The sequence below is a fragment of the Lynx rufus genome, unplaced genomic scaffold, assembly GCF_022079265.1.
Source record: "Lynx rufus isolate CCGP_SWC_20201006 ecotype Redwood Valley unplaced genomic scaffold, mLynRuf1.p SCAF_15, whole genome shotgun sequence".
Taxonomy (NCBI): Eukaryota; Metazoa; Chordata; class Mammalia; order Carnivora; family Felidae; genus Lynx; species Lynx rufus.
In genome coordinates this window covers 828966-845725 of record NW_025814829.1, presented here as the reverse complement: position 1 = coordinate 845725, position 16760 = coordinate 828966, and the positions used below count along the sequence as shown (strand labels likewise).

The 16760-nt window shown below is 49.8% G+C and overlaps 1 protein-coding gene across 2 annotated transcripts in view; it reads right to left on the bottom strand.

The window, feature by feature from the left end:
* The window catches only part of LOC124509910 (carboxyl-terminal PDZ ligand of neuronal nitric oxide synthase protein), a 286360-nt gene that overhangs the window by 84955 nt on the left and 184645 nt on the right, over positions 1 to 16760 (bottom strand). For both annotated transcript variants that reach the window (XM_047076502.1, XM_047076503.1), the window contains exon 3: positions 395 to 487. In XM_047076502.1, the coding sequence (XP_046932458.1) occupies positions 395 to 487 (93 nt within the window). The remainder of the gene's footprint in view (positions 1 to 394; positions 488 to 16760) is intronic.

Sequence of the window (16760 nt, the reverse complement as noted above, 5' to 3'; positions counted from 1 at the left end):
TGGACATCACCTCAGGTGGGACTGAGGGTCATTCCTGGGACAGAAGGCAACAGCTGCTAATGGAGCTTCCTCATCCGCTCCTGCCAAACCCTCTTACCCGTCATCACTTGAATTTAAAGTATCTCCTGAGATCAAGACTGCAAGGTACAGTAACAAAAGACAAGGGTGACAGGAGGTGGGCCCTGTCACCCAAGGGACACAGGACTCATGGAGCCAATCGGCTGCCCGGGCCATGGGCCTCAGCCTCACTTCTCTCGACACCATGGCTGGTCCAGGCAGACCGCTCCCCAGATGAGGAAGGATTCTGTCCAGAGAGCGGCCTAGAAGGAAAAGGCGCCCCACGCCTACATTCCCTGCTCCCCTCCTTCCTGCTTTCTGGTTCAGAGTCACTTACCTTTTTCTTCTTCTTCAGAATCACTTTCACGCCATCCACTGAAACCATAATGCTCACCTTCTTCTTCTTGATGTTTTTGGCTTTAAACTCGTACTGCAAGAGAGGAGACAAAGAAGCACGATCCGGTTAGGTCAGGGTATCTGACTCCGGCTAGCCCGTGACCCAGAAAAGAGGGCCACGGATGGGCACAGGGAGACCCGGAGCTTCTTGGGGGCATAAAAGCAGGTGGGGGAGGGGGGTCTCGGTGTCGGGGCCCAGCCATCAGCAACAACTGAGGGATGGAGGTAATCCATCCTGACGAGATGAAGACAGAGCCCGCTTTCAAAATCTCATCAGAAACCAGAACCTTCCCTCAAAACCTCATTCTGATGTTTCATGACGTTCACTGAGGTTTTTCCTGCATCCACCCAAACTCTGGAAACTTGATTCCATTCCGGTGAAGATGGAGAAGAATTGGCACCTGTCTTCAAATCGGGATTTTTTACATACTAAAAATGTGGAATTCCAAGTTGTTCTAAGTTCAAGTCCCAAATTCCTTTATCTGTAGGTCAGTTTCCAAGTCTACCTATAGCCTCATCAGCCTGAAATGGTCTAGAGCATTCCCCTATGGCTGCTTCAACCACAGCCCCACACCACTGAGGCACGCTGGCCTCACCCTCAACCCCAGACATTTTTCTGTTACATTTGCCCATTCTTCGCCATTTCTTCTGCTTCTGCAGGCATTTGTAATGGCTGGTACAGTTCTGTTTTCCTCACTGAACTTCATTCTGAGCACTTATCCGATTTATTAATACCATTTTCATTTGCTCCCTATCTTGGTAGCACCAACTGGCAAATTCACCTGCCAAGCGAATGAAACATCTGGGCTACAGGTTAATAATAACACGAGACCCAAGGCCAAGACCTGTATTCCAACCCACAGCCCCTCTCCTCTGGGACTTCTTATACTCAACACCCTCCCCTATCGTGCCACCAGCCAAGCTCGGTGAGGCATTCGGCTACCCGCCTGTACATCTAGAGCCTAATTAATTCTAATTAGTGTGGGGATAGAAATTAACCTAACCCATCCTAACATGATGAAAACATAACCTACTTTGAAAATCTCATCCGAAATCCGGAACCTGGGCCGTCTGGGCGGCTCGATCTGTTAAGCATCCAACTCAGGTCATTATCTCACAGTTCGTGAGTTTGAGCCCCGCATCGAGCTCTGCATTGATAATGTGGAGCATGCTTGGTGTTCTCTCTCTGTCTCTCTCTCTCAAAATGAATCAAAAAACTTAAAAAAAAGAAAACAGAAAAAGAAACCCAGAACCTTCCACTCCATTAGCGATGCCTTTAAATACTCTGGTTTTAGGGGTGCCTGGATGGCTCAGTCAAACATCTGACTTCGGCTCAGGTCATGATTTCATGGTCCGTGGGTTCGAGCCCTGCGTCAGGCTCTGTGCCGACAGCTCGTAATCTGTCTCCCTCTCTCTCTCAAACATAAATAAACATTAAAAAAAATTGTTTTACATACTCTGATTTTAAGGACTCCACTTAGAGCTTCCAACCCTGTGTGCATCCCATCCCTTCCACTGACGTCTGAGCTGACCTCACTCTGTTGCAGTTAGTGCTGATGCCCTCTTGCTGTCTGCTTTTTTTTTTCAACTTTTTTTTTTTTTTTTTTGGGACAGAGAGAGACAGAGCATGAACGGGGGAGGGGCAGAGAGAGAGGGAGACACAGACTCGGAAACAGGCTCCAGGCTCCGAGCCATCAGCCCAGAGCCCGACGCGGGGCTCGAACTCACGGACCGCGAGATCGTGACCTGGCTGATGTCGGACGCTTAACCGACTGCGCCACCCAGGCGCCCCCTGTCTGCTTCTTATAGACAGGGACAAGACCTAACCGAAGCACGATATTTTTCTTTACGTTGTCAGCAAAGGTTCTGGCTTATGGCTGATTTGAGTTTCCAGGTGACAGCAACATACATCACCCCCCACTCCGGAGGTCACTCTTCCTACCCTGTCGACAGCTGTCCTTTTTACCAAGGGGGCTCGAAAGAAAAAGCAAACCAGAGCCCCGGACGCACAGGAGACAGCAAACATCAGGCTCAGACTCTGCTTCCGAGCAAGCATGTCCGATGGCAGGGAGAAGCGTGTTAAACCAGCATGTGGCTCAGGACAGGACCTCAGCCGCACGACCCGCCCGCTCCGGGGCAGTGGCTGCAAGCTGGCGAAGGCTGGAGCGCGTCTGGCGTGCGCCTCGGGGCCTGGCTGCGACGCGCAGCGGGTCCCCGACTGCGTTCTGCTCAGGGGCCGTGCTCAGCAGGGGGCAGGAACCACCGGGGTGGTAGAGCCAGCATGGGTGTGGGCAGGTCAGCCGGCTTTGGCCCTGTGCCTCCTGGGTGAAGTGAACCGGCTTCGTTTCCGACCACACCTGCATTTACCTCCACTCCCCTGGGCTTCCAGTAAACACAGCCTTCCGCTGTGCCTCCCATGGGACCAGGTCGTTAGGTGAGGGCTGTTCCTGCCAGTCAAAGGTGTGCAGAGGGGTGTGTTTCAAAGAACTCAGGCGGGGGGTAAGAGCCAAAGAGTCCCAGAAAACACCAGATGTGGACGAACCCTGCCCCATATCGGTCAATCCCTGCCGGCTTCACCGTCTTTGGTTTCTTCCAAGAGATTACTCACAAGCTCCACATACTTTCTAATTCTGCTTTTCGGCCATAATATCAAACCAGGAAATATTAAGTGTCCACGTCTGCAAGGCACCACGCCACTCTCCCAGCCCTAGTTTTATTAAAAAATTTTTGTTTACTGTTTATTTTTGAGAGAGAGAGAGAGAGAGAGAAACAGAGAGCAAGCAGGGGAGGGGCAGAGAGAGAGAGAGGGAGACACAGAATCTGAAGCAGGCTCCGGGCTCCGAGCTGTCAGCACAGAGCCAGACGTGGGGCCCGAACCCACGAACCACAAGATCGTGACCCGAATCAAAGTTGGACACCCAACCGACTGGGCCACCCAGGCACTGTAACGTTTATTTAAATTTGTTTTCAATGTTTGTTTATTTTTGAGAGAGCATGAGCAGGGGAGGGGCAGAGAGAGAGGGAGACACAGAATCAAAAGCAGGCTCCAGGCTCCAAGCTGTCAGCACCAAAGCCCAACGTGGGGCTCGAACTCACAAACCATGAGATCATGACCTGAACTGAAGTCGGTTGCTTAACTGACTGAGCCACCCAGGTGCCCCTCCCAGTCCTCGTTTTAGAAAGCACGCTGCCTGCTGAACCACCTTAGCGGTCCTCTATTTCCAGAAGAATCTGGTAGCTGATCATGTCTTTCTTGTTTGGTCGGCCTCCCTATGGACTCCACGGTCTCTGGGAGGTTTTTAAAACTCAAGAATCCCCCCTGCCCATTGCACACCCAAGGCTGGCCAGAGGCACCTGGCCGGCACCTTGCCTGTGCATCTGAAACATTATTTCTATAGTTCGTGATTTTGATGAGCCAGGCCTTTTAACACCCTGATCTTCAGAGTTGAAGATGCAAGTAAAGGTTCTCTTCAGAACAGGACAACAGCCTCGAATCCCATCGCTGCGCAGGACCTCCCAGGCGGCTCTTACAGGGTCTGCGGGCTCAGGGGCTACATGGAAAAGCATGACCAAATGGCTGCAGCGGAATCTCAGTGACACAGGGGCGCGTGGGCGGTTCCATCAGCGAAGCGTCCGACTTTGGCTCAGGTCATGATCTCGCGGTCCGTGGGTTCGAGCTCCACATCCGGTTCTGTGCTGACAGCTTGGAGCCTGGACCCTGCTTCAGATTCGGTGTCTCCCTCTCTCTCTGCCCCTCTTGCTTGCGCTCTCTCTCTCTCTCAAAAATAAACAAACATTAAATTAAAAAAAAAAAAAGGAATTTCAGTGACAGTGGCAATGCAGGTGTCCCTCCGTACAACAGCTGGTGGAACGGTCTGGAGCGCTTCCAAACAAAGGGGGGCAAGACAGGCATGAAATAGCCCTGGTTACAGCTGCCAGTGCTGCCCAAGGCCCGTCTATCAGGGCTCTCGGGTCGGACACATTCCCCATCGACTCCACCTGCCCGGTGGTCCGAGGTTCCGAATCCTTTCCAACCGAAGAGGGAGGACTCAGACTGCAGTCCTGTCAGAAACTGCGGAAACCAAAGGAAACAGAGTATCTGAAAAGGCTTAAACATTTATTATCGTGAAACCGTTTGTTTATACGGCAACTGCACTTCGCTTGGACAACCATGTTTTATCGTGCTCACTGGAGGAGAGAAAACAGAGCTGGAGGCAGGAGAGATCATGGGAGTGACCAAGGGCACAGAGAGAAGGGGCTCACAGGGGACAAACACTCCTCCCCCCCCCGGCTGTGCTCCTCCGAGGGGCAGACAGGCTCAGGAGGAAGCATCTGTGTTCTGCAGGATAGGAATTCAGTCCACTCAGGCTTCGCCAGGGGCTGAGGAACAAACAGGACTGTCAGGGCCACCGTCTGTGACTCTGGCCAGCCTCCCTCAAAGCCCATGCCAGCTCTGGCTCTCCCCACATGTGGCCAGGCTGACCTGATAGATTTGCTTTGCCAGCCAGGGCTCCCCCAGCAAGGACAGATTAAGCTCTCTAGGACCTGACCTTTCAGGAAACGAAACAATACAAGTCCTGGAACACTAACCGCTGACTGAAAAAGGCCACGGTGATGTGCCAGGGGTTCATAAACAGAGGCTTGGGACCCCGTGTGGGAACAGTGGCCCCAGAGCTCAGTGTGCTGTGCCAACCGGCGAGGCCCATGAAGGGGAAGCTGGGAAGAGGGAGGGGTTCAGGTCCGGCAGGAACCAGGAGGAAGCCCTCAGCAAGTGAAGGAGTCACAGTGGCTGGAAGGCTGAGGGCGGCTGACAGAACAGAGCATGTCCTGAGTCCCCGATGCTTCCCTGTCCCCCCCAGCTCCTAGAACTGCTTCCTGACCCCGTGTGTCTCGGTCCCCGCCACTGGGGGTCCACAAAGGGGAAGGAGAAGGTCTGTGGCAACTGAGCGTGCTCAGTGAAGGGACGAGCCCTGCCCTGGGCTTGAGGACGTATTGCAGAAACAGAAGTAACAGAAGGACTTTCTCAGGAGTCAGGGGAAGGGTTGGGGCCACACCCCTCCCCCAGCAACACACACAATAGTCTACGCCCATGACAACGTCTAGCTCCCTGAAGAGCCCCAGGATTTTCCACAGGGTCCTTGGTTCCTTGTCTACCCACAGTTTGCCTAGCGATGTGCTCTCTCACCAGCGACATCAGAAGCTGGCCCCACATGTCACCAGAAAATCCATTTTGTCCCCCTCTCTACCCTCACTGACCCCATCAGGCCTACAGTCGCAAGTCAAGGTGCCCAGGGGCAACTCCACCAGGAAGAGAGATTCTGTTTGCAAAAGCGGATGGTGATGCTCTCGTCAGGCAAGTCCTTGGCTTACACTGGGCTGTGGTCACTGCCTTTCTAGAATGAGTCTGCTCTGCTTCCTGCGAACGATCGCGGGGAATTGAAGAGTGAGCTCTGGTACCGCCATCGGATCGGGCATCGTAAGCATATTCCGCCAGTCTTGGTTTCATGAGTGAGAACCCATCTCTACAAGACTGTAAGCACCTCAACCAAAGGGGGGTTTGTAGGAAGCCCCTTTGCGCTTACCCACCAATTACTACTGAGGTGGTAAGATACAGAATTGGAGGACACCCATACCCATAGGCAGCATGACGGACGACAGCCAAGAGGTGGAAGTTAACCCAAGTGTCCATCGACGGACGAACAGATAAAACACGCTACAACATGAAGCTTGAAGACGTTACGCTCAATGACGTAAGCTGGCATAAAGGAACAAGTATCGTACGGTCCCGCTTGTACACGAGGTACCTAAGGGCGGTCAAATGTTTGTCGGGGGGGGGGGGCGGGGAGGAGGAGGAGGAAGAGGAGGAGGAGTTTAACGGGGACAGAGTTCCCATTCTGGAAGCTGAAGAAAATCCGGAGGTGCCAGTGATGGTTACACAACAATGTGAGTGTTGTCTGTGAACGTCCTCGAGCTGTTTTAAGAACAGTGGAAATGGAAGAGGTTCTATTTTACCACAATAAAAAGATAAAGATCTGTAAACACTGTACAAAAATACATTTCTCCTCATGGCAAGTCCACTTTACTTCTGCCTGCACGTTATTTCTGGCCCTCTCCCACAGGCAGGTTAAACATGCCCTAATCTCCCACAGTTCCGTGCAGTTGTGTTTGCTACTGCCTGTGCCTGGGATGCCCTCCCCCCACCATCTGCTTGGGGAGCTCCTGCTTATCCTTGAATTATTTTCTCCACAGCGAAGGCCCGTAGGCCCACGTCCCGTGTGCTCCCACCGAGCAGGGCCATCGGTGTGGTCATTACAGCCTCTATAATCACCGGCCACCGACTGGCTGTGCGCTTCCCCGCTAAGCCATGCCCTCCCCGGGAGCAAGAAATAGGATATATTTGTGTCCCGGGAAACAGCATCGGGACACAAGAGGGTGATCGATGAGTGTCAAATACATTAACGAACTCAGTGGACAGTATTTATTCACAGACCCTGGGAAAACAGGACACTGGCCGCAAGGGTAAAATAAATATTCCAGAAGTTAATTAATCAACAACGGAAGCGATTAAAACCACAGATTCCATTCTAGGGGCAGAAGGACTTTAAGATCTGACTTCTGTAATTCTTCCGTACCCCACAGCACACGAGGCATCTTAATTTTTTGTTTGATCCATACTTGGTTTAATAAAATAATTTAGCTTCCATTACTGATCAGGGCTGTTCCCAGTCATCTGATGGCACAGAGGTCACACATGGGGGAAGGATCCCGCAGATGAATCTGTCTTCTGGGCTCCCCTGCTGCTTCCCTAAGTAAGAGCTCCTGTGCCTGTGGGGCCAGAATCCAGGGGACGGGATGCCCAAGAGCCATGACCGCCCCCGACACTGCTGTGTAACTCGGTGATCTGTAGTGCTCGTTCATATGAAATCACAGAAATGTGAGCAAGACAAAGACCAAAGTCTGTACTAAACCCAAATTCTGGAATATCTGTGTGGTTTCTGGCAAACACTAGGTGGAGACATTTAGTTCCTAATTATCAACCTCAAGCCCAGCGTAACAGACCTATCACTGAAAGTTGGGGTGTAAATAAAATCTCTATAACTTGCAAAATACCAAAAAGAAACCAGAGGAGCTACTATTTAAGAAAGGAATATTCATTGCCGTTTTATCATAAATGTAGAATTTAAGTATTCACCCACCTCTGTAGATCAGGCGATCAAAAACTCAAGTTTTAAATCCCATCTGGCACACCTGTTTTTTTTGGTTTTTTGTTTTGTTTTGTTTTTGTTTTTTAAAGGCAAAATTCCAGACCCAGCCCTCAGAGATGTTCAGACTGGTTGGGCCAGAAGTTGGCATTATTTGGATCTAGGCGGTAATACAAATTGCATTGCTCAGAAACACCACTCTGGGTCCCCAAACCGTATTACAATTAACTCCTTCATATTTTCATTTGCATCTAGAATTGCCTTAGATGAAATCAATGTGTCTTCATCATCTGTGTACTGTTTTTTTAAAGTGTGGATACTACTTTTTTTTTAAAATGTTTGTTTATTTTTGAGAGAGATCAAGTGTGAGCAGGGGAGGGTCAGAGAGAGGGGGTGGGCAGAGGATTCAAAGCAGGCTCCATGCTGCCAGCAGAGAGCCTGACGTGGGACTTGAACTCACAAACCATGAGATCATGACCTGAGCCAAAGCCGGACGCTTAACCGACTGAGCCACTCTGGCGCCCTTAAAGTGTGGATACTGTCATTCGCAATTAAAATACAGGTTCTTATAACAGCACCACGGCTGCTTACGGTCACCCGTTTTCTAAATCAAAGGCACCTAAAATTACCACCATTATGTTGGGAGAGAATACTGATGCGTGGTAGATATGAGATGTTCGTACACTGTGTTTTATGCATTTTGTAGCTCTGAAATACGTCATTAACAAAATTCTAGGCGAATACTTGTGTTCGAAATGGTTGGGACCACAACTGTTGACCAAACCATCTCATGAAAAAGCTACCGCCCAAAGATGGAGGAAAAAAAAAAAAAAAGGAAAGAAAAAAGAAAAAGTTGTTTAGGTTCACGAGCAGAAAACCCGAGTCCGGAAGCCACATCTCTGACTCCTGCCCTGTGCTCCTGATGTTGCCAACATCTGTTCTTTTCGCTGGCCTGGCATCCTGGCTCTAGGAAATGAAGTTATTCGTTTATTCCCCCATTTATTCAATATTCCCTGTAACAAGTTCTTTGATGTACAGGTAACCCATCTTGTAACAGACAGAAAAAGAAATTAACTTCACAGGGGCGCCTGGGTGGCTCAGTGGGTTAAGCGTCTGACTCTTGGTTTCAGCTCAGGTCATGATCTCCCAGTTCCATGAGTTCAAGCCCCACGTTGGGCTCTGTGCTGATGGTGCAGAGCCTGCTTGGGATTCTCACTCTGCCTCTCTCTCTCAAAATAAACTTAAAAAAAAAAAAAAGAAAAGAAAGGAAATTGACTTCACAGAATCTGGAATATTCTCAGGCTGCTCAATGGAAAGCCTGCAATGCCCCGCTCCCCCAATTCTTTCCCACACCATTCGCACCGGCTGCTCTCATTTCCTTTGTTGCTTCCTCTGCCCAGTTCCACACCCAGGGACACAGTGACCTGGGAAGGTCACAGAATGCCAATGAGGTCACAAAAACATGGCAGAGGGGCCCTCTGAACGTAGGGAGGGCTTTGGGGCAGGAAATATCCAAGTTCTTGCTGTTTGCAACATTGAGGAAGGGGAGGGAGGTTCATCCAAACACAGATGTTCTGGGGGGGGGAGCCATTTTCAGTGTCAAGAGACTGTCACGATAGCAGCGGGCAAATCAAATGGGCCCTTGGACGGCAGACAGAGGCGGCCTCGAGTGTGGGCAATTGCGGGCTGTGTACACAGGGGAGCCTCTGAATGGCGGCTGGTCCCCGCAGAAAGGAGACAGACAGGCCCTGGAATACAGCCATCACTTTTTCCTACTGGGAGCACGCTGACAGGTCACGGGGAGCTGAACAACAACCCAAATGATTAAGGGGCCCGAAGGGGTGATTTATGGAGCAAGATAAATACCACGACTAATAATAATCTACGGCATTCGGGTTGCTTTTCCCTCTGCTAGCTCTCCCAGCACGTTGCAAATACGTATCAGAACCTTTGTAAGTAAACACGGAGGCAGAGGTGGGTGAAGAGGCACAAATAAATATAGAGCAAGCCCTACTATGGCCGATAATGACCAATTCTGTCTTGCCCGCGAATATCTAACCCGGAGGCTCCTTTAAATGTTTGTGTCCTGTGTAAGCAGGAAGACAGGAACGTTAACATAGCCTTTCAGAGGAAGAAAAAAAAATGCTCCAACAGTATAATCCGTGCCTACACACACACACACACACACACACACACACAGAAGGAATAAAAGTCTGCTGGTATTTAGTAGAGCCATTTAGGGTTTTCTTCCTCAGACCGCAACTGGTTATGAGACAATAATGAGTCCTTCTAGGTTTCTAAGATACCTTTAGAAGAAGGCAATTGATGATGTGTCGTGACCTCCGTGGGCCCCCGCCTTCCATCATGCACATCCCACACCCACCTTGTAAAATTAAATGAAACCGTTCACATCGAGGGTTATCAGGTCTCCTGCAGAAGCCACACGTGCACTCTGAGCTGTGGGCAAAACCACGTAACTGGGGCACCACCTGCCTGGACTTTGGGCAAAATACTTACACGCTCTGGGAAGCACCCTTCCCTTCTGTGAAATGAGAGTATTGGGTTAGATGATGTCTATGAACCTGCCCAGTTCTCAGTGCGAACGCTATGCAGTCAAGCCTTCACAGCCCGTGTAGCAGGCGTTCATGGATGGGCCCAGGCCCAGCCCAGAAGCAAGGGAAGAGAATGGAAAGGAGAAAGCATGCGACAGACAGGGAGGGTTCTCAACTGGAGAGCAAATTATTAGAATTTGGCACAGAAAGTCGGGGGGGGGGGTGTCTGTTACATTCTTTAGGGTTTTGAAGAGTGAAAAGCAGAGGGGCAGAGGCTGGACATGACCTTAGCACCAGCACTGAGGATTCCAAAAGGACACAGAGTAGAAATGAGAACCCCGAGGAAGGCCAGGAGCACGTATCTAGCACTGGGTTGTAAGAATGAAGAAAATACGCAGATGAAATCCCTGCACACACTGAGAAGCAAGATGAATACGTGGTCAATCCCCTGCCTGGAAAAAAGAGCAATGCTTTCAACGATGACAGCACAGGTGAGCACAAAAGATGTTTTAGGTGTTCAAGGAGGTACCTTGTACTGGAGAACCAGGGCACAGGAACCAGCAGGGAATTTGCAGGTCGTGGAGCCATTCATGTGGCGCTCCCCTTCTTGGCTCTACAAAGCCTTCATTCCGGAACTCTCCTTCCTAAGCTTAGACCTATCAGCACAATGTGGCGGTAAGGAGATGTGAGAGACCCGTGTTTGCGCTCGTCCACCAGGGTCGTAAGTTTCCAGGTATAAGGGGGGAAACAATGGAAGAGCCACGTGGCCGCGTTTCTAAGCAGATTTCAGGTGATGTTGACACTACTGGTCCCGGGACCACACTTGGAGGAGCAAGAGTCCTGGTATTAGAACCGGAGTATGTGAATCTGAAAGGTATTTGGAAACGTTAACTGTCTGAACCAATGATCTCCAAGGTTATGTGTATGTGTTTAATGCCAATAGTCTAGGATTCCTACCAATGGTAATGTCAGTTATTCCGGGCTGAATGGAAGTTGAGACAGGACATTTCTCATAAACAGCCACCTTTGATGGCCAAAAATCAAACTCCAATATGATAAAAATGATAAAGACAGTATCCAGAGCACAAGTTCCCAGAAGGGGACCGACCCTCTGAAGAGTTATTGACTGGTTTCCAAGCATAATAATTTCCCACTGTCAGCTGGTGGCAATAATTCCTCGGGGTCCAAGGGACTGCAAAGGGCAAGAAAGGTTCTCAACCTTGCCTGTGCAATGGGACCACTCAGGACTCTGAAAAAATACTGGCATCTGGATCCCACCCCCAGAAATTCTGACTTCTTTGGCCTGGTGTGTAGCCTGAACATTGGGACTTTTTAAAAGCTCCCCAGGTGATTCTAAGGTACTGGAGTAAGATGTAGCAGACCCAGAGCAACCAAGAGGAAAGGAGGGCTAAGAGGTAAATGCTGGCCATCCCATCACCAGAGCAGACTCAGACGCGTCACACCATCCCCATTTCGTTGCTCCTTCCAGCCCGTTACCAACAGGTTACTATTCCAAGCCTGTGCCAGATTTTACTTCCTCCAAATTCCTATGACAAGATGATGGTGAGTCGAAAGATGGCAAGGTGGTTTATGGTTTATGCTATCCTTTGTTTTCTACAGGACTCCATGATAACCACAGCAAAGTGACCCCAAGACTCACTCCCACCACCAGCCTTAACTCCAGAGGTTGGCAAAATTTTCCTATAAAGGGAGAGACAGAGCACGAGCAGGGGAGGGGCAGAGAGAGGGGGAGACACAGAAGCCAAAACAGGCTCTAGGCTCTGAGCTGTCAGCACAGAGCCCCGGACACAGGGCTCGAACTCACGAACTGTGAGATCGTGACCTGAGCCAAAGTCAGCCGCTTAACCGACTGAGCCACCCAGGTGCCCCTGGGCCCCAGGTTTAAATAAATGTAAAACTAGAAAACTTTCAGGGGAAAATCATAGGAGAAAATCTTCACAACTTGGGGTTATACAGAATTCGCAGGGATGACACCAAAAACATGATCCAGCAAAGAAAAAAGTTTGAGAAACTGGACTTCATCAAAATTTAAAACTTTTGTTCTATGGAAGCCAGCCTGAAGTGAATAAAAAGAAAGCTACGGACTGGGAGAAAATATTTGGGAATTAAACATCTCACAAGAGACACATCCAGAATATATAAAGAACACTCAAAACGCATTATTAAAAGGCGTGCCTGAGTGGCTCAGTCAGTTAAGCAACTGACTCTTGGTTTCGGCTCAGGTCATGATCTCACGGTTAGGGGGGTTCAAGCCCCCGCATTGGGCTCTGTACTCCCAGTAGTACAGAGCCTGCTTGGAATTCTCTCTCTCCCTCACTCTCTGTCCCTCCCCCACTCTGTCTCTGTCTCTCTCAAAATAAATGAATAAATTAAAAAAATGGTTTTTAAACACCTCATTTTAAAAAATTCCAAGTCAAAAATTGGGCAAAAGACAAACAGAACTTCATCAGAGGACATAAGGAAGGAAAAGAAGCAGATGAAAAGAAGTCAAGGTTTAGAGGTTGGTTCAGTGTTGCTGACCCATAACTGCGGTGACTCCCACCTCAGAAACTAGGATACAAATTATTTGTGCCCACTAGAACTTCTGAGGTCTGCATCTGGAGTCTCAGGGGGTAGTAAGACATGTCCATACCTCATTATGGCTCCCTAAGACAATAGCGCATTCCCCCAAGGCAAGAATAATGGCTTCCCCATGATACGATGTTCGACATCATTAAGCCATTAGGGAAAAGCATATGAAAACCACGAGGAGATCCCACTACATACTAATTAGACTAGATCAAGTAAAAAAAAAAAATACTACCATCAAGCACTAGCAAGGATGGGACACAGCTGGGCCTCTTGTATGCTCTTGATGGAAATGTGAACTAACACCCCCGTTCTGGAAAACGGTTCTGCAGTTTCTCGTAAAGTTAAACACATGCTTACCCTCCGGCCGGAAATACCTCAACCAGGTATTTACCCTAGAGAAATCAAAACTTATGTTCCCACAAAAACTTGTGTGTGAAATGTTAGCAGCTCTATTTATAATCACCAAAATTAGAAACAACCCGAATATCCTTCCAAGAGGTAAATAAATGGCGGTACATCTGTAGAATGGAATACCACTCAAAAAACCGTAAGGAAGATATATGGTTCAAGTGTGACGGGTATCGTTATAAAAAAAAAAAAAAAAACAAAACCACACACAAACTGGTGCAGCCGCTCAGGAAAACAGTGTGGAGGTTCCTCCAAAAGTTAGAAATAGAGCTACCCTCTGACCCAGCAACTCACTACTAGGTATTTACCCAAAGGATACATAACTACTAATTCAAAGGGATACGTGCACCTCGATGTTTATAGCAGCATTATATACAACAGCCAAATATGGAAACAGCCCCAGTGTCCATCCACAGATGAATGGATAAAGAAGATGCGGTACATATACACAGTGGAACATTACTCAGCCATGAAAAAGAACGCAGTCTTGCCATTTGCAACAACATGGATAGACCTAGAGAGTATTATGCTAAGTGAAGTAAGTCAGAGAAAAACACTACATGACTTCATATGTGGAATTTAAGAAACAAATGAGCAAAGGCGGGGGCGGAGAAGGAGGGAGGCAAACCAAGAAACAGACTCTTAACTATGGAGAACAAATTGGTGGCGGCCAGAGGGAGGGGGAGAGGAGGGGAGATGGGTGAAACAGGTGATGGGGGTAAAGGAGGGCACTTGTGATGAGCACAGGGCGATGTAGGGAAGTGTTGAATCATTGCATCGTCCACATAAAACCAGTATTCACTGTTTACTGACTGGGATTTAATTTTTTTAAATATTTTTGAGAGAGACAGAGACAGAGCGCGAGTGGGGTAGGGGCAGAGAGAGGGAGACACAGAACCCGAAGCAGGCTCCAGGCTCTGAGCTGTCAAAACAGAGCCTGACGCGGGGCTCGAACTCACTGACTGAGATCATGACCTGAGCCAAACTCGGACACTTAACCGACTGAGCCACCCAGGCATCCCTACTGACTGGTAGTTAAATTTAAAAAATATTAAAAAAAAAAAAAAAAGAAAAAGAAAAGTTAAGTTTTTATGTATTTACTTTGAGAGACAGAGAGAGTGAGTGGGGGAGGGGCAGAGAGGCAGAGAGAGAATCCTACGCAGGCTCCACACTGTCAGCTTGAAGCCTGATGCGGGGCTCACTCACCAACCGTGAGATCGTGACCTGAGCCAAAACCAAGAGTCGGGCACTTAACCAACGGAGTCCCTTAAATTCATAAAACTACACCATAAAATTGATTTTACCCTGTTAATTTTTAAAAGAAATGAAATTTTAGGGGCGCCTGGGTGGCACAGCCGGTTAAGCATCCGACTCTGGATTTCGGCTCAGGTCGTGATCTACAGCTCGTGAGTTCGAGCCCGCGTTGGGCTCTGTGCTGACAGCACGGAGCCTGCTTGGGATTCTCTGTCTCCCTCTCTCTGGCCTGGAGGTCCAGGAGGACCTCACGCCGGCCTGAGGAGACGCGGGAAGACTGTCCCGCCACGGGAGTCCCGGCTGCCTGCACCCATCCCATCCAGGCACCGGCTGGATCACGGGGCTGGGGCGGCAGGTACCCTGAAGGTCACGCACTGCTATGCGCCTGAGCCTGGTCAACTCTGTCTGATAACTGGGCCCCTTCGGGAGGCCACTACTTCTGCCGGGGCAAGGGGGATAGGGCGGGGGGGATAACCATTCCCTTCGTGAACCGTAGTCAAGACCGGACGTGTCTCGGCAGGCCCTGGCACTCAGGGCCCAGTTCCAACGGGCAGAAACCGTTTTTCAGCCTCATTTCCCGGGCATGAGTCTGCCACAGGGCGACATAAACCTTGCTGGTTCCTGGACATCCCCTGGTCACCGAACCCACACCAAGCAAAGGCTGGCACACGTGGGATCAGACAAAAGGGTAAGCTAACCAACGAAGGCACGAGAGACAGCCAGAGGAGGGAAGGCTCACAGGGGAGCACCGGGGAAGTCATGTGGCCATCAGCAGGTGGAGAGGAGGGGGAAACCCAGCCTGTGGGGTTTTCCTGGCACCCTCCCTCCCTAAGGCCTCTGTTCCCCATGCCACCTCCCTGAGTCTGTCTCTCCTCCTCGGGCCATCCTCTGTCTGTGCCTCTCCCTGCACAGAGCCCTCCGGGGACACAGGAGATCTACGAGGGCGGCAGCGTCCCCAGCTTCAGACAGCCATGTGTCTTCCTGCTCTCCACGCCGGCCGCAAGTGGGTTCTTAGAGGGAACCAAGGAGGTCCTCGGTGTGGGAGGAAAGTAGCGAGCGGCCTGCTTGTCCTCGTCACTGATCGGAATGCTAAGCTCGTGCCCCTGGAACCGGCGGGCACGCAAGGCTGAGCCGCTCTCCAATTCAGAGGCCGCCTCCCCTCCCCGACTCCGACGCAGCATCATTACTGCTGAGAGATGATTCGTCCTAACTCGCGCGCTGGCGTCTTTCACAACAGCTCGGAGTCAAAGAGTACTTTCCTACGTGTCAGACCATTTAACCTTGACCAGCGCTCACCAGCTTGGCCTCCTATCTCTTCTCGGTTTCTCCCCTTATTTCAGGGGAGAGGGGGGCCACAGAATCTGCACCCTGCCACCGTCCTAATCCTCCCGAAACGCTATGTGTAAATAGGTTCTAACCAAAACCTTTCCATAACGACCCACTGCCTAAATAAACACAAAACCCGATATTCAACCCTTTCCACCGACTGCCCCGAAGCGGCCGGTTTCCCTTCTCCCACCAAACCACCCCGACACATGTGTTGTCTCAGTTGGATTCTTCACAGCCTTGTGTTTGGTCACAGGGCCTCAAAGATCCCTCTCTCGGCCCAAGAAACCACACAGGCAGAGACGTGCAGCCCTCTCCACCTGCAGCCTACGGCGGTCGTGTTTAATATGCGGGGTTCCACGTAATATTGTTCGACAAACGAGGTCTTGACTTCTTAAAAGAAAAATCTGAAAGTCGCGGACCTACGTTAAGTCCTATGTTGCAACACTTCCAATACACTGTGGTCTGTTCACTGTTCTGAAGATACTCGGATTTTCTCGTGTCTGCACCATTATTTACGCAATTACCACCTTACAACTCCTTCGGTCCCTTTGTCTATCCAAAGTGTTCTCTTAGGTTCTCCTTCCAACAGCACTTCATAAAAGCCTGCCCCGACTACCGTAACCTGAAGGAACATCTTCCACACTGCTGTGGCAATTAGCACACAGGGGGCTGGTTTTATAACAATGGTGTATATAAAATGCATCTAACACTCTAATTTGAACAGGTTCTTTCTCGTCTTCTCAACAAGACTAAGTTCTTTGAAGGCAGGTGCTATATAGGTTCAGCCTTATATCCGTATAGTATCTATTATAGAATATTCCAGCAAATACACGGACCGGATCTGACAAATGTAGAAAGATCACTGTGGCTGCAGCACTGAGAATATGAGGGCAGGGGAGGAAGTAAGGAGAGCTCCAAAGAGGCCACTTGTCCCAGCAAGGTGAGAAAGTGTACAAGTAACTACCCCACC